This window comes from Gordionus sp. m RMFG-2023, chromosome 4 (genome assembly GCF_954871325.1).
Source record: "Gordionus sp. m RMFG-2023 chromosome 4, tfGorSpeb1-WG-v2, whole genome shotgun sequence".
NCBI classification, from domain to species: domain Eukaryota; kingdom Metazoa; phylum Nematomorpha; class Gordioida; order Chordodea; family Parachordodidae; genus Gordionus; species Gordionus sp. m RMFG-2023.
In genome coordinates this window covers 19,769,866-19,784,320 of record NC_088778.1, presented here as the reverse complement: position 1 = coordinate 19,784,320, position 14,455 = coordinate 19,769,866, and the positions used below count along the sequence as shown (strand labels likewise).

The 14,455-nt window shown below is 25.6% G+C and overlaps 2 protein-coding genes across 6 annotated transcripts in view; one reads left to right on the top strand and one right to left on the bottom strand.

Annotated features, from left to right (window-relative positions):
• Positions 1–2,999: 2,999 nt before the first annotated feature.
• On the top strand, positions 3,000–12,399 carry LOC135928983 (citrate synthase, mitochondrial-like). Its single transcript, XM_065465461.1, has 11 exons — positions 3,000–3,093; positions 3,136–3,186; positions 3,228–3,335; positions 3,374–3,574; positions 11,000–11,188; positions 11,225–11,424; positions 11,466–11,595; positions 11,639–11,740; positions 11,780–11,896; positions 11,938–12,030; positions 12,074–12,399. The coding sequence occupies exons 1-11, from the start codon at positions 3,052–3,054 to the stop codon at positions 12,239–12,241; spliced, it is 1,401 nt and encodes a 466-aa protein (XP_065321533.1). The 5' UTR covers positions 3,000–3,051; the 3' UTR covers positions 12,242–12,399.
• LOC135928982 (PC4 and SFRS1-interacting protein-like) overlaps positions 4,936–14,455 on the bottom strand; it is a 41,694-nt gene continuing 32,174 nt past the window's right edge. For 2 of the 5 annotated variants that reach the window (XM_065465454.1, XM_065465455.1), the window contains 2 exons: positions 12,406–12,674; positions 12,260–12,358 (listed from right to left, as the gene is read on the bottom strand). In XM_065465454.1, the coding sequence (XP_065321526.1) occupies positions 12,275–12,358; positions 12,406–12,674 (353 nt within the window). In that variant the 3' untranslated portion in view covers positions 12,260–12,274. Of the gene's footprint in view, positions 5,253–7,345; positions 7,414–12,259; positions 12,359–12,405; positions 12,675–14,455 lie in introns of those variants that run through there. The other 3 variants (XM_065465458.1, XM_065465456.1, XM_065465457.1) reach the window with 3 other exon arrangements.

Below are 14,455 nucleotides of genomic sequence, written 5' to 3'. Positions count from 1 at the left end.
AACATTAATAATTTTTTAATACAAATAGCAAAAAATTTATATTTTGCGGCTATTTATTTTAAGACAATAATACAGAAATAAAATGTCTTTTTATTTCCATGGATCCACATTTTAAGAACTAATGAAAATTGAGTGCTAAATGTTTAAATTCATAATATTTAAAATTATTTTGTATAAATACATATTTATTTTTATACCATTTTTTTAAAAAAATTATTTTTTTAATTAGGCCCCAAAATTATTTTCTAAATGCCCCCAAATTTTTAGGGTTTTATCTGTCATACTATAATGAAGGGCAACTTTCCCATTTTTGCTCAATCACTCTTTGAAATGGCACCCAAAGTATTTCTATTTTTTCCCCACATTCGTTTTATTCTTCTAAGTTACAATTATTTTTAATTAGTTTTGTAATATTGATCCTTTTTTGATAATTCTTTTAAATGTAATAGTATATTTTTACAATAAATTTTATTCCATTTTTAAATAATTTTTATTGATTTCTAACTTTGAATCTAATTTAAAATAAAACTGGGTTTAATATATTAAGTAATTGAAATGATTAGGAAATATTTTATTTTGTAAATAAATAAATAAATTAAAAATATATTAAATCTGAATTTTGCTAATAAGTTTTATTATTATTTTTTATCTAATGTCGAGAGTATCATAAAGTTTAATATGCAAATTTTGTTTTGTTAAAATAAATAGACAATGTTAATATAAAAGGTTGTTGCAAATTATATATATTATATTATAGCCATATAATATTAAAACTACGAATCAAATTGAGTATATAAGTTTATATATTAAGAGTTAGTATAAATGGAATATGTAATATTATTATTATTCTTTTCACGTTTTTTAATTAAGTAACAGTAGCGTCACTAGGGGGGAGGGGCGCATGCACGGACTAGAGCCTCCTGAAAAATTTGAAAAGCTCCCTGAAAGAAATTTTTTTTTAATGGCTCCCTAATATCCCCCTGAATTAAAAGTAAATTTTTTGATAGCTTCCTGAACAATTTCTTTTATAATACTATTAAGCAATATATAGATTTGATTTTATTATTTAAAAATTAATAGGACTATCTAAAATTTTACTAAATGAGTGCCATTTTAATTAGTACATATAATTTATATTTTCACTATGTTAGCTTGCAATCAAATTCTCTGTTAAAAATGGAATATCAATCAAAACATCTAAAATATCAATTTAGCATTAATAGATTTTTATTATTAAAATTATTTTAAAACCTTATAATTATATATATATATAATCATTTCCTAAAAATATTTCCAAGGTCCAAATAAGTATAAGAAATTTCTTTAGTAAGTTGATATAGCTGATAATTCTCTATTATATAGAATTGGTTCCAAAATATTTGGTAAAATGCCACTTTTACTGACATATTTGACAGTATAGATATTTTAAAAATACTAATCAATGCTTTTGATAATAAATATAAGTAACAATTTGCATTCCATTGTAAAAAATTAAACATCTTATTATTCATCTCACAATGGATGTAAAGTTCATGAGATATTTTTTACCTTATCTTTTTCCATCATATCATTCTGGCCCTTATTTTCTAGTTACAAATATTACTAATATGGCATCTTTACCATGTAAATATCTCAAATGGCTTGAATATATTTTCAATTATTTCTTCTAAAATTTTTTAGTGTCTTTTTTTCAATTTAAATAACAATAAATTCTGATATGAGTTTACACCGCGAGTGTCATAGCTATGACTGCCAATTAACCAGCATCTATTATTTGTGTGGCTATGTAATTTAAAATTATTACTTCTGCTGCTAAGAGCATTTGATTTCATAATTTAGATGAGCAAAACTGTCTAATCGTTTATATATCATTAAAAATTGAAGATAATCTTTTAGAAAATTTAATATCTTACAATAATTTTCACGTTAATTATCTAGCTTCCATAATGCTATATAGTTCTAACTACCATAGTTTTACGATTTAGATTAGTCGTTTATATTATCTTCTTCAAGAAAGATTTGATTAGGCCTACAAATTTTTCCTTATTAGTCAATTCTATAAAACATTGTCAAAATTGAAACATATTGTTATATTAGTTTAATGACCTTTTGGCAATTTAGCGTCGGCCTAGAATTGGAGTGCGCGCAAATGTTTAAAATGAGAAAATCAACATTAAAGTTTATAATCAAATATAGGAATAACTTATTGATCAATTTTGACAGCTATGACTTTGGAAAAAGTTAATTTTTTTTTAATCTAGTTTTTATTTATATATATATATTTGGAATAAATAAATTATTATCCACTTCTAACTCAAAAATTTTGAAAATGTCTAGTGGAGCACTCCAATTCTAAACCGACGATAGGTTGCTAAGAATTATATTGCCTTGTGTGGTTTTATAACAATCATCAATAAAGGTTAACCTTTTTATCACTTGTAATTATTTAGACAAAATTTTTTTTATAATGGATATATATTTTGTAAAATATATTATGTTTAGAAAATGTCTTGTATTGCTTTACTTTCATTATTTGTATGCATAATAAATGGCAAGATATATAAATACAGAAATATTATAAAAATATAATATATTTATAAAAAACTCGGCCGAAGACCATGCAAAAGCGCACCAGGGGCCCGCAAAATATAGGATAGGACCCCCTACAAATTCTTTTAGTTAAGCCCCCTGCTGAGTAATGTTGCTAAACGGCGCGATTTGAGCCTGTTTTTAAAAACGGCTAACTCAATATTTTAGCCAAAAAAATATTGCCTTCGAGATAAAATATTTCCTAATAAAATATTAATAACACTACCCTTGAGATTTGTAATGGCTGTTCTTTTGTTTAATATATTAAATTAATAAAGTTAAAATCCTTTGGATTCTTAAATGACAACCCGTGTCATAATTTAACAACTAATAAGTATTTTAATTCAGTACATACCATGAATCATGTCAAAGCTGACGGCAATAATCTGACATTCCTGAGCTGGAAATTTGACAGACATGTAATCTTTATAGGAAGTTCATTATATTCTTGTTTTGGTGAACATGAATTTTAAAGGATTTCGTTATGTATTTGTTAAAAAAATTGTAATTTATTTAATAGAGTATTTAAATTAATTTTATTTTTAGATTTTAACAGGCAATAGAACTTATTCACAATCATCCCCAAATAAATATGAGGTGGAATTATTTTACAAAAATGAATATAATTTAAACTATAGAATCTTAAAGATGTGTTATCGCAAAAAATTCCTCAGCACTTGAAATTAGTTAATGATTTTAAAAAGCAACATGGTCAGAAAAAAATTGGTGACATAACCATAGATATGGTATTTTATTTTTACTATACGAATTACATGTTCAATAGATATATGGAGGAATGCGAGGTATAAAAGGTTTGGTTACTGAAACTTCAGAACTTGATCCAGATTCAGGTATCAAATTTAGAGGATATACTATTCCTGAACTACGTACCAAATTACCAAAAGTAAAACCAAATGGACATGAGCCATTACCCGAAGGTCTCTTCTGGTTACTTATGACTGGTGAAATTCCCACTCAAAATCAAGTTTATATAACATTTCAAATTAAGAACCTTTTGTTTTCTCATAATGCTAAATATTATTTGTAAATGACAATATATAAATTTTATTATATAAATCATTTAACAACATTATTAAATACTAAATTCACTCATCTAGAGCTCTGAATACTATACATTACTAAGCACTTGGCTTAAAAATTTTAACCTTGATGGATTAATTGAAATATATTAATCATATTAACCAATTTGAATCTAGGGTAATATTGTGTCCTCTTTCAAATTGAATGAAACTTTGCATAATGATTATATATGTTGTGAAGATTTATTTAATTTTTTAAGCTCTTACTCAATTAGTTCCAGAGATATGCAGGTCAAAGCTAAAAAAATGGTATTCTTCCTAATTTGGAAAAACTAATAAATAATATTATTCAAAAATATAAATGATAGTTAGGTGGTCATTCAATCACTTTCTTAAAAATAATTATTATTTTTTCATTACAGGAAAAGGTGAAGGTTAATTTTTATCAGAAATGGGGAAATATTTTAACATGGTCTTCAAGTCATAACCTTTTCTCTTTTTTATATTCTATTGGAACCTTTGACATTTCTTTTATTATGAAAAAGTTAGTGATATAACAAGTGTTGATCGGATAAATACATTACAAACTCTTATTTTGGTATAATTATGTAAGAAATATTTATAAGTGAATAATTATGGGGAATTATTGGTTTTGGTCCTGTTTATTTTTTTTTCTACTCTAATTACATTTAGATCTTAAAAATCTACTCTCTTTTCCTTTGGTAATGACAAAAAATCTGGTGTATTGTTTCTGTTATTTTCAGTAAAATATATTGAACATTTTAAAATTAGATTGCAAATCTTATATTGCTGATAATATTCAGATAGAATGGCCTTCTTTTAATTCTCCTTTTCTACTAAAGTATGATTCACTTGACATAAATTTTTCTGATCCAATAATCAGAATTTCTATTTTGGTTAGTGTTATAAATATTAAGTTGGTCATTAAACTTAAATAAGTTAAAAAATACTTATCTCTATAAATTTAACATATAAAGTTAGTCTTCTTACAATGATATGCTTTCAGCACAATACTTAAATAAATATTATAATTTAATCATAAAATATAATAATATTATTTATTCATCTCAATATGAAACAAATAATCATTTCCTAGAGTAACAATACTAAAATAAATTAATAAGGAATTTAATATTATTATACTCATTTATTTAATTATAGAATTTCATTCATTAGAATTATATAAACAATTTATTTTATAACCTGGCTTCCATATAAGTTATATTTACCATAAATTTATTAAAATTATAAGGAATTAAAAAATATAATATTTAAAAATGCCCTTTATTAGATCACATACCTAATTTTAATCAGTCGACCCCTTATAAAATTGTTAAAAATTTATAGAATTGTTTAGATAGTAAAAAAAATGAGAAAGCCATTTATTTTAGCTCGCTAGCTCACCTGATTTCCGAGATATAGGGTTTAAAGGTATGAAAAATAGTGACTTTCAAATTTTAAAATGCTTATTTCTTAAAAACTATAATAAAAATAAATATAATATAACAATGTGTTGGTTAAATAATCTCTAGATGTTTATCATAAGGAAAAGTTGGCGTCAATTTGAGTTGAGTCTTTTTCGGTTTGACTATATTGCTTTACCTGTGTTTTTAAGCAATAAAGGGAATTGGTTTTCTAAAAAAAAATTGCCTTTTATTAAGACATCATTTATAAATATATATATACAATGTGAAAACTTTGGCGACGCTATCAGCTCTCTGAAATATGTATATATATCTAAAATTGACATTTCCATTGGCATAAAATGGATATCGCTATATACAATTTTTGCTAAATTACCAATAAGATATTATTATTTATACTAATCAAAATCCCATTTTAAGCGGACCCCTTTTAAAATTGTTAAAAATTGCTGGAATTATTTAGATCGATAAATAAAATAAGAAAGACGTTTATTCTAGCTCGCTAGTACACTTATTTTCCAAGATACAGATCCTTAAAGAAGCAATTTTTAAATTGTTTATATCTCAAAAACCTTTTAAGGCATGGATTCTATTAAAATGATTTTAAATGAAGGAGAATGTATCGTTCAGATATATTTTGCAGAAAATTATGCCTATGTAATTCAAGATTAAGTACAAGGATTTAACTTGAATAAAGGGCAAGTTGCAATCATCCTTTTTGATTAATTACAAGACATTTAAGTTATTCATTTTTTTCAGAATCTGAATCTCTCAATAATAAATTGCCATTCATTTTTTATTACAAAAATATTTGGTCCTCTACTTAACAGAAATTTAAAGCCGCCCAAAAAATTCTTCCACTTTTCTGATGGATCAGCATCAAGAAATATAATCAATCTTTGCCACCATGAAGATGAATTCGGAATAAAAGCTGAGTGGCATTTTGGACCACATCTCATGGGAAATCGGCATGTGATGGAGTCGGAGGTACAGTCTAACGTAGTGGCAAGGGCTAGTTTACAAAGACCTGCTTCAGACTGTTATAAAGAGTTTTTTGTTTATTCTAAGGAAAATAAGCCCCGTATATCGGGAATCAGGTGTACTAGCGAGCTATAATAAACGGCTATCTCATTTTTTACCTGTCTAAATAATTCCAGATATTTTTAACAATTTTAAAAGAGGTCAACCGAATCGTGATCAATTTGACAAGGAATGGCCCATAAGAGATAGTGATGAAGAACTTATTTATTTAAAAAAATCAATTTTGGCATAAAGTGGGCATAGACCACTAATACTCACACGACGATATACAATCATGCTTCATTCGATTTGAAAGAGGTCCATAAATCCTGATCGATTTTACTTGGAATAACCCTTAATGGATTATTTAAACATTCATTTTCCTTTAATATATTAAATTCCTCTTTGAAACCATATAAAAAATATAGCCACCAATTTTTACTTACATTATATTTCCCTAGCTCATTTTGCATAGGTAAGTAAAGACTAAAAAATTTTTTATATATCATAAAAAGTTTAAATATAACTAAAAAAAATAATGAAAGCATTACAAAGTATATTAAGAAGCAGCCTTCCTGAGCATGATATACAAAATAATAAAAATGGCGAACATCTTCAAAATTTAAAATATAATTATCAAATTAATTCAAAGAAAAAAAATTAACTTTTTACTATATTGCCCCCTTAATGGACTTCCGAAAAAATTGAATGGAGTTCAAAGCTACGAATTATTTGGTGAGAAAATCTTAAAAAACGAATAGAATTAAAAGGATATATGTTATCCCCCAATATAACAATTGATAGGGTAACCGTAAATTAACAGGAATTTTTTACTCTTCTGATGAAGTTAGTCGTGCAATGCCCAGAAAGAAAAACTATAAATCAATAATTATTTAAGGAACTAAATTTACAGATTTAGGACCAAAAAATTGTGGTCTGATTCAATGGAACATAGGGTGTCTTATTTTCATAAAAATATTAAGCTTGTGTTTATAGATGTTAATTTGGCAAAACTATTAACTAAGCTGGAATATCCATTATAATTATAAAAATATTTTAGCCCATCCTATATGCATCCAGAAGTCACTATTTGTTATTTAGGAGATTGTAACTATTATCCAAACACATTTTCAATAATATTATTATGTGATGTATTTGTTCAAAAGGACATAGATCATATATCCCTTACACAGTGGGTATCTATTGAAAGAAAAATTTTGAAACAATTATAAAATCTTCCCAAGAATTTATAATTTATTTTAGAAAAAAATCCACCTTTGTTACGTCATTCCTTCAGATTTACCAACCAGTCATCATATCTTTACAAATTTAAATACAACAAAATGAATTTATGATAATCTGATTTTTCTACAAATTATGTTTTTCTAATCCAAGATCCTGTTTAAGAATACTACTGGAATAATAATTAATCCACATCCTATTATAATAAGTGCAATATAGAAAATCATAATTATGTGGTAATATCAGAGTTACTTCAACATGATATTATTAGGGTACATTTATATCAGGCTGAAATGATGAAATTTTTAACCAATCTATTCTATAGAAAGCCAAGAAATATAATACTGCTTTGACGGATCAGCAACACAATTTAAAAATAGAATTTTTTATTATATAATTAATGTTAAACGAATCATTATTTTCCAGCTGATTGAAAAAAGTACGAATGGCCAATCATTTTTGAAGGCAATTGTGAAAAACTTCAGTTAAAATCTGGGCCTAGAGTCCGAACCCTCAAGATTTTACTGAATCCGAATCCTTTTTTTAAATTTAGGGTTCATGAATTGTTTTTTTTTATAATTTTTTTAAAAAAACATTTTTATTATATTTTATGTAAATTTTTTTATCATAGGGATTATAAATTTTAAGAATATCTGTTTTCTATTGTTTTTGATATCTTTTTTCAAAACAGATATAAATTGAATTAATTAAAGCAATTAGAGGATTACGTTGGAATGTAAACAATATAGCAACAAAAGACGATTAATCTAAAAAATTGAGAAGAAATATAGCATAAAAAGGGGAAGAAAAAAGGAAAGAAGGGTAAGCCTATGAAGGCTACCTGGAACGAAGACTGCCGTTGAAGTTTATATAGTTATCTTTAAGGCAACTATATTCAGCCTCTATCTTAAGAAGAAGTTTTCTTAGGATCGTCAGTGAGCTTGCAAATATGAGATCCTAAATCTTTGAAAAAGGATAAGGCAAGTTTCCCGAAGGTAATTATGATAATGGATAGATATAATTGGAAAGAAAAAGACAAATCGATAATGCCCTAATTTTTATAAAATTTTGCATACTGAGAGATCATCATTAGAAAGCATAGAATCCAAAATTGTGATATTAATGGGCAAAAGTGTCAAAAATGACCTTTTCTATAAATACGATTTTTAAAAATTGAGATAAGTTAAAATCCAAAAATAAAAATTTTAAGTCATTTTGTAACTCTATAAAAGGCCTTTTATTAAATATTTTATTATAAAATAATAATTTTGCTGTTTTTATTTATTTTATATTATTGAAAAACACCAGATGTTTTGCTGATAATTTTGCGGTCTTTATTTATGTTATATATTTTATAAATACACCAGATGTTTCGCTTTCCGAATTTCCTTGAATTTAATCATTTTTTATTCACCTATAATATATCTATATATAAAAAAAATTTGAACTTGAGACAGCCATGTATTTTTTAGTTATTACGATCTTAAAAAATAAATGAATATTTCTAGCAAAATAACGTATTTTTCTTAAAATTATTATTTTTTAAAAATTTTTCCCATTTTTATCAAGAATAAGATTTTCCATGGTTTTCTTACATACAGGTCACATATCCTCTAATTTCACAGATTAACAGATCCTGACTATTCTCACAACAAACGTCTGTGAATTGGATTATATTTTAATATTGCGCTTAGTTGCCCATTAGATGTCCCAGATATTGGGATAAATTTGCTAAATTAGCATTATTTCTTCTGACTTACACTCTGGTATAGTGGCATAAGAATAGATTGTACCTTCTCTAGGCTCTACAGCCTATTTAATTGTACAGGTATAATTATTTGATATTAGGTATTTGTAAGCTTACCATGGCAACTCTATTATGGATTTTTAATTATTATTCTGAAATAGCTTTTGAAATTTTAATTATCTTTTTTTGGATCATTTTTTCAGTAAGTTTTTTTCTTAATATGATTCTAATCCAATTTCATTTAAAGTAATATTTATTGTTTATATATGGATGCTGAGGTGATATTATTAATTTCATATTCGTTGTCAGAATTTATATTTTCAAGGTTTTTTGTGATATGAAAAAAATACAAAAATGCGTTATTTTGAGCGCCTGAAAAATATTCATTTTAAAAAAAAATTTAATAACTAAAAAACCCTTGGCTGTGCTAAATTAAAAATTATTTTATAAAAATCCTTAATATTTAATAAAAGGCCTTTTTACAAAATGATTATTTCTTGATTTATCTCAATTTTAAAAGTGTATTTTTTTTAAAATAGTTATTTTTTGAAATTTTTAGCTATTTATATCTCCGAAATTATTAGTATATGAAAATTATGGATTGAATGCTTTCTATCAATATGCAAAATTTTATCAAAATTAAAAAGGTCCAGTCAAAAAATTATCATTATGTATAGAATTACTCATGACCAAAATCATAGGGTAAACTAGTTTTATTAAATGCAAGTTGTAATGTCAAATTTATGGATTAAAAAATCTGTATTTTACTTAACATCTAGATTTAAAAAAGATATGAATTCGCTATAAAATTTAAAAAACGAATATTATTTTCTAAATTGTATTGTTTTCTTATAATTAAATTTTAGTATTACTGGTTAAAATCTCTCAATTTGATATTTTAAATATATTTTTAAAAGCTTCTTGGAAAATTGTATAAAATTTTTAGTTAAAAATAAATTAAAAAATACTTATGAGGATTTTTCTTATAAATAAATTTGTTCTATAATAAAGATTTATTTAATTATTTAAAACCTTAAAATTTCAAGAGAATTTGAATTCAAAAAACATATTTCAGAGACCTGCCGGTCCGGCTAAAAAATGGTATGATTTTAAAAATCCATGCCAGGCCATTGTAAATTGATAGCTTATGAACTATTTTGCTTAATATCACAGAAACTGGGTCTCCAGTAGGTAATTTAGGGTAGGAATAGGACCCCAATTTAGATATGCTATGTCTTAGAATTAATTTATTTGCAGCTTTTATATTTTAAAATATATTAAATAATTAAATGTTAAAAGTGACAAATTATTCTATGTGATATAAAAAAATTGAGGTTGTTGAATGTTTATCTAAGGGTCAAATATTAATAATAATTTTTAATTAAAATGATGTATAAAAAGGTATTTATTTATGCTTAACATACAACTATTATAATCATGAAATACCAAACAAAATCAAAATTTTTTGCATATATATATATGTATTTTTTACCTAAAAATATTAAGCTAATGAAAGATTTAGACATAACTATAGAAAGAGTTTTGAGTAATATATTTTTTTAAATGACTGGGCATAGTCCCACCTATGGTGTTATTAATATTAACCAATTAATTGTTTATAATATATGGAGAATTTATTTCCAAGAAAATATTTTCCAGTAATTTTATTTTGTTGATTTTTTCAAAATTTTTATTTTAGGAATTATTTTGTAGGATCTAATGGGGAATTACCTTCATTGATTCGATTTTTAATTTCTTATAAGTTTTTATTTTTACATGAGCTGAATTCGAGTCATTATAGCTATTAAAACATATTTTAATATAAAACTACCATTAAATAGCTACTTTTTTATTATATATTTTTTTAAAACTATTATTAAAAAATAATTAAAAGCTTTTTAAATTAATTTAAATAGGTTAAATCCGTCTCAAGGGAATGGGCTTTACGAGCTGAAATCCCATCGCATGTTGTTACTATGCTTAATAATTTCCCAGCCAAAATGCATCCAATGTCTCAATTTAGTGCCGCTATTACAGCATTAAACACTGAAAGTAAATTTGTTGAGGCTTATCAAACTGGCGTTTCTAAATCAAAATATTGGGAGGTTTATTAATATAAAATTTTGACTAAAATCTTTTAGTATGCATACGAAGATTCAATGAATTTGATAGCTAAGCTACCAACATTAGCATCCATTATTTATCGAAATATTTACAGAGAAGGTACATCGCCTGGTGCTATTGATTTGGAAAAGGATTGGAGTCATAATTTTACATCTATGCTAGGTTATGAGGACATAAGTTTCACTGAATTGATGAGATTATACCTCTGTATTCATGCGTAATTATATTAAATATAACTTAATACAAAATTTTAATTAGTGATCATGAAGGAGGTAATGTGAGTGCTCATGCATGTCATTTAGTTGGATCAGCTTTATCAGATCCATATCTTTCATTCGCAGCAGCTATGAATGGGCTAGCAGGTCCTTTGCATGGATTGGCAAATCAAGTTAATTAAAATATTGCATCAATTATATCTTTTAAATGATAAGGAAGTATTAATATGGATAACGAAATTGCAAAAAGAAATAGGGGCCAAGTCAACAAAAGATGATTTAGAAAAATTTATATGGAAGACCTTGGAAATGGGACAAGTATTTTTTTTATAAGCAAACTAATCTTATGAAGTATAGGTAATACCAGGTTACGGGCATGCTGTATTAAGAGCAACCGATCCACGGTATTTATGTCAGCGGGAATTTGCTATGAAGCATTTGCCAGATGATCCCTTATTTAAATTAGTCTCTCAGGTATGAATTTTAAAATTAAATCTTTAAATATAATTTTCAAGCTTTATGAGATAGCCCCAAATATATTATTGAAGCATGGAAAGGCTAAGAATCCTTGGCCAAATGTTGATGCGCACAGTGGAGTTTTGTTATATGTAAAATTGAATTTAACGTTCCAATTATTATTGTTTTATATAGCATTATGGTTTAAAGGAAATGAACTTTTACACAGTTTTATTTGGAGTTTCACGTGCATTGGGAGTCTTAGCCTCTTTAACATGGGATCGAGCTTTAGGATTTCCACTAGAAAGGCCAAAGTCATTGACAACTGAAGGTCTTATTAAATTAGTTGGAATCAAGAAATGATTATTTTATTAATAATATTAATGTTTGAAAATATTATACAATATCTAATAATTGCCATAAATCTTGAAATTCAAGTTCGTTATTTCTAAAATTAAAGTTATTTTTTTCTTTTGATATCTACATAAAAAATATTTAAACTATTATAACCTTATATATCTATATACTTGTGAAAATATAATGTTTTTCAATTTGTAATTTGGATTTTCAGATGTCAATAAAAAATTTTGATTGTATCTATTGCGTCTCCATTTTGCTTGAAAAGTAATCAGATATTGAAATTTATCAGAAAATTTCAAGTCTTGAAAATATGACAGTGCCGTATTGTTATATAAATTGTTTGAGAGGTATGAATTGATATTTTTGAGGAAACTGTCATTTTCTATAGCTAATTTCTCACTATGAGAACACATTTTCAATAAATCACTATTATCCTCTAAAATTACAAATTTCACATTAATTTGTTAGTAAAAAAAGGTAAAACTTATATTATTTGTTTAGATAAAAATTGAAACGCTCAGAATTAAAATATATCTCAACAGGGTATCAAATGAAAGCTAATAAAAATATTTTTGAAAGGGTTTATTGTCAATCTAGGATACGGCAAGGGTAGGGGATTGAAAATATATTCAAAAAATATCGACAAGGATATTTATTAAGTGAAAGCTAGTAAAAAGACATTTTGAATTCATCGTTATTATTTTCTGTCTGAATGGAGAAGCGAATGCTAAAATATTTGTAAATAGATCGTTTACATTGTTACTCGAAGGAAGGGAGGGGAGAAAAAAATTCTAACACATTATCTCGACGTGTTTCACAAAATTAAAAGATCTCACGTCACTAGTGATGAAAAATCGCTGCATTTGAGCCCATTTTTAAAACGACTAACCCAATATTTTAGCCAGATAAATATTGCTTAAGCCTGGAGATTTCGCTAATGGATGTCCAAACCTTTATGCCATCGAAAATTTTCAAGCTGATGTTTTTCTGGACAAAATACTGAGTTAGCCATTTTTAAAAATTGACTCAAATGTAGAAATTTGTATCACTACGTATCAGTATATTAAATCATAAGGTAAAAGTCAAATTTATAAAAACTTTTAAAACAAAATATTTTGGCATGGACCTTATAAAATCTTCGGATCTAAATTATGCGGTGAGGGGATTAAATATGGCAACTTTTTCTAAAATTTTATTTCAATATTTTTTAAAGGTATGCATCAAAATGATGATTTAATGGTCAATTTCTACGTTATTACCATCCAAATTATCTTATTATTCTAAAAAAAACCATAAATTTATAAATCTTAAATTATTAAAATTTATTGTCACTGGAGATTTCTATTTTTAAAAATAACCTATAAATACAAAAATTATTTAATAATAAGATTTGAAATTTTAGAGGAATATACATATATGGTAAATTCAATGACAAATAACAAGGGGTCTCTCGGTTTGACTCCCTGAGATTTCTAAGAAGAAATGTAATTGATATTACGCATTTTCAACCTCCATCACTCAGTGGCTGAATATGGGCGTTCAAGGTTCAAAATTTATAAAATGCAAATATCTCTGGATGTTAAGCTGGAATATACTTAGAAATAAATGGCTCTTTAATATTATGTAAAAATTTATTTGAATATAAGGAAAATACCTGAAATGAATCTAAAATCAAATCGAGACTACAAAAAAAAGTTAAAAAATCGTCGAGTCAATGGAGAGTAGCGAAAATATTTGCTGTATGTGCTTATTCACCAAAAAGTGAGGGCAATTTTTCAACGGCTGACAGTATTTTAGATTAGAAAAACACAGTCTCTACTTTTTAAATTCGTTTAATTATTTTTACATATATAATAAAAAAATTAGTTCAGTGAAATCCTTTCACTCAATTTACTAAATGTTTCAATCATTATCAGATATTTAAATTTTATTTATTGTGAATATGTAAATTTAAACATTAGAGGGCTTTAATTTTAGTAATTTAGGATATTTATATATGTACCTTGATCTAAGATCTATTTTATAAAAAAATCAAAGCGAACCGAACCCGAAGAAGAAAACCTGGGTTTTGAAGAAAAAATCTGAACCCAAACGATAAAATTTTCAAAACCCCGAACATCCGGGAATTTATCTGAACCAGGGTTCAACCGGGTTTAATGTAGTTTTAAGATATTTGTATAATTGTAAATACAAATATTAATAATTTAATTGAGATTT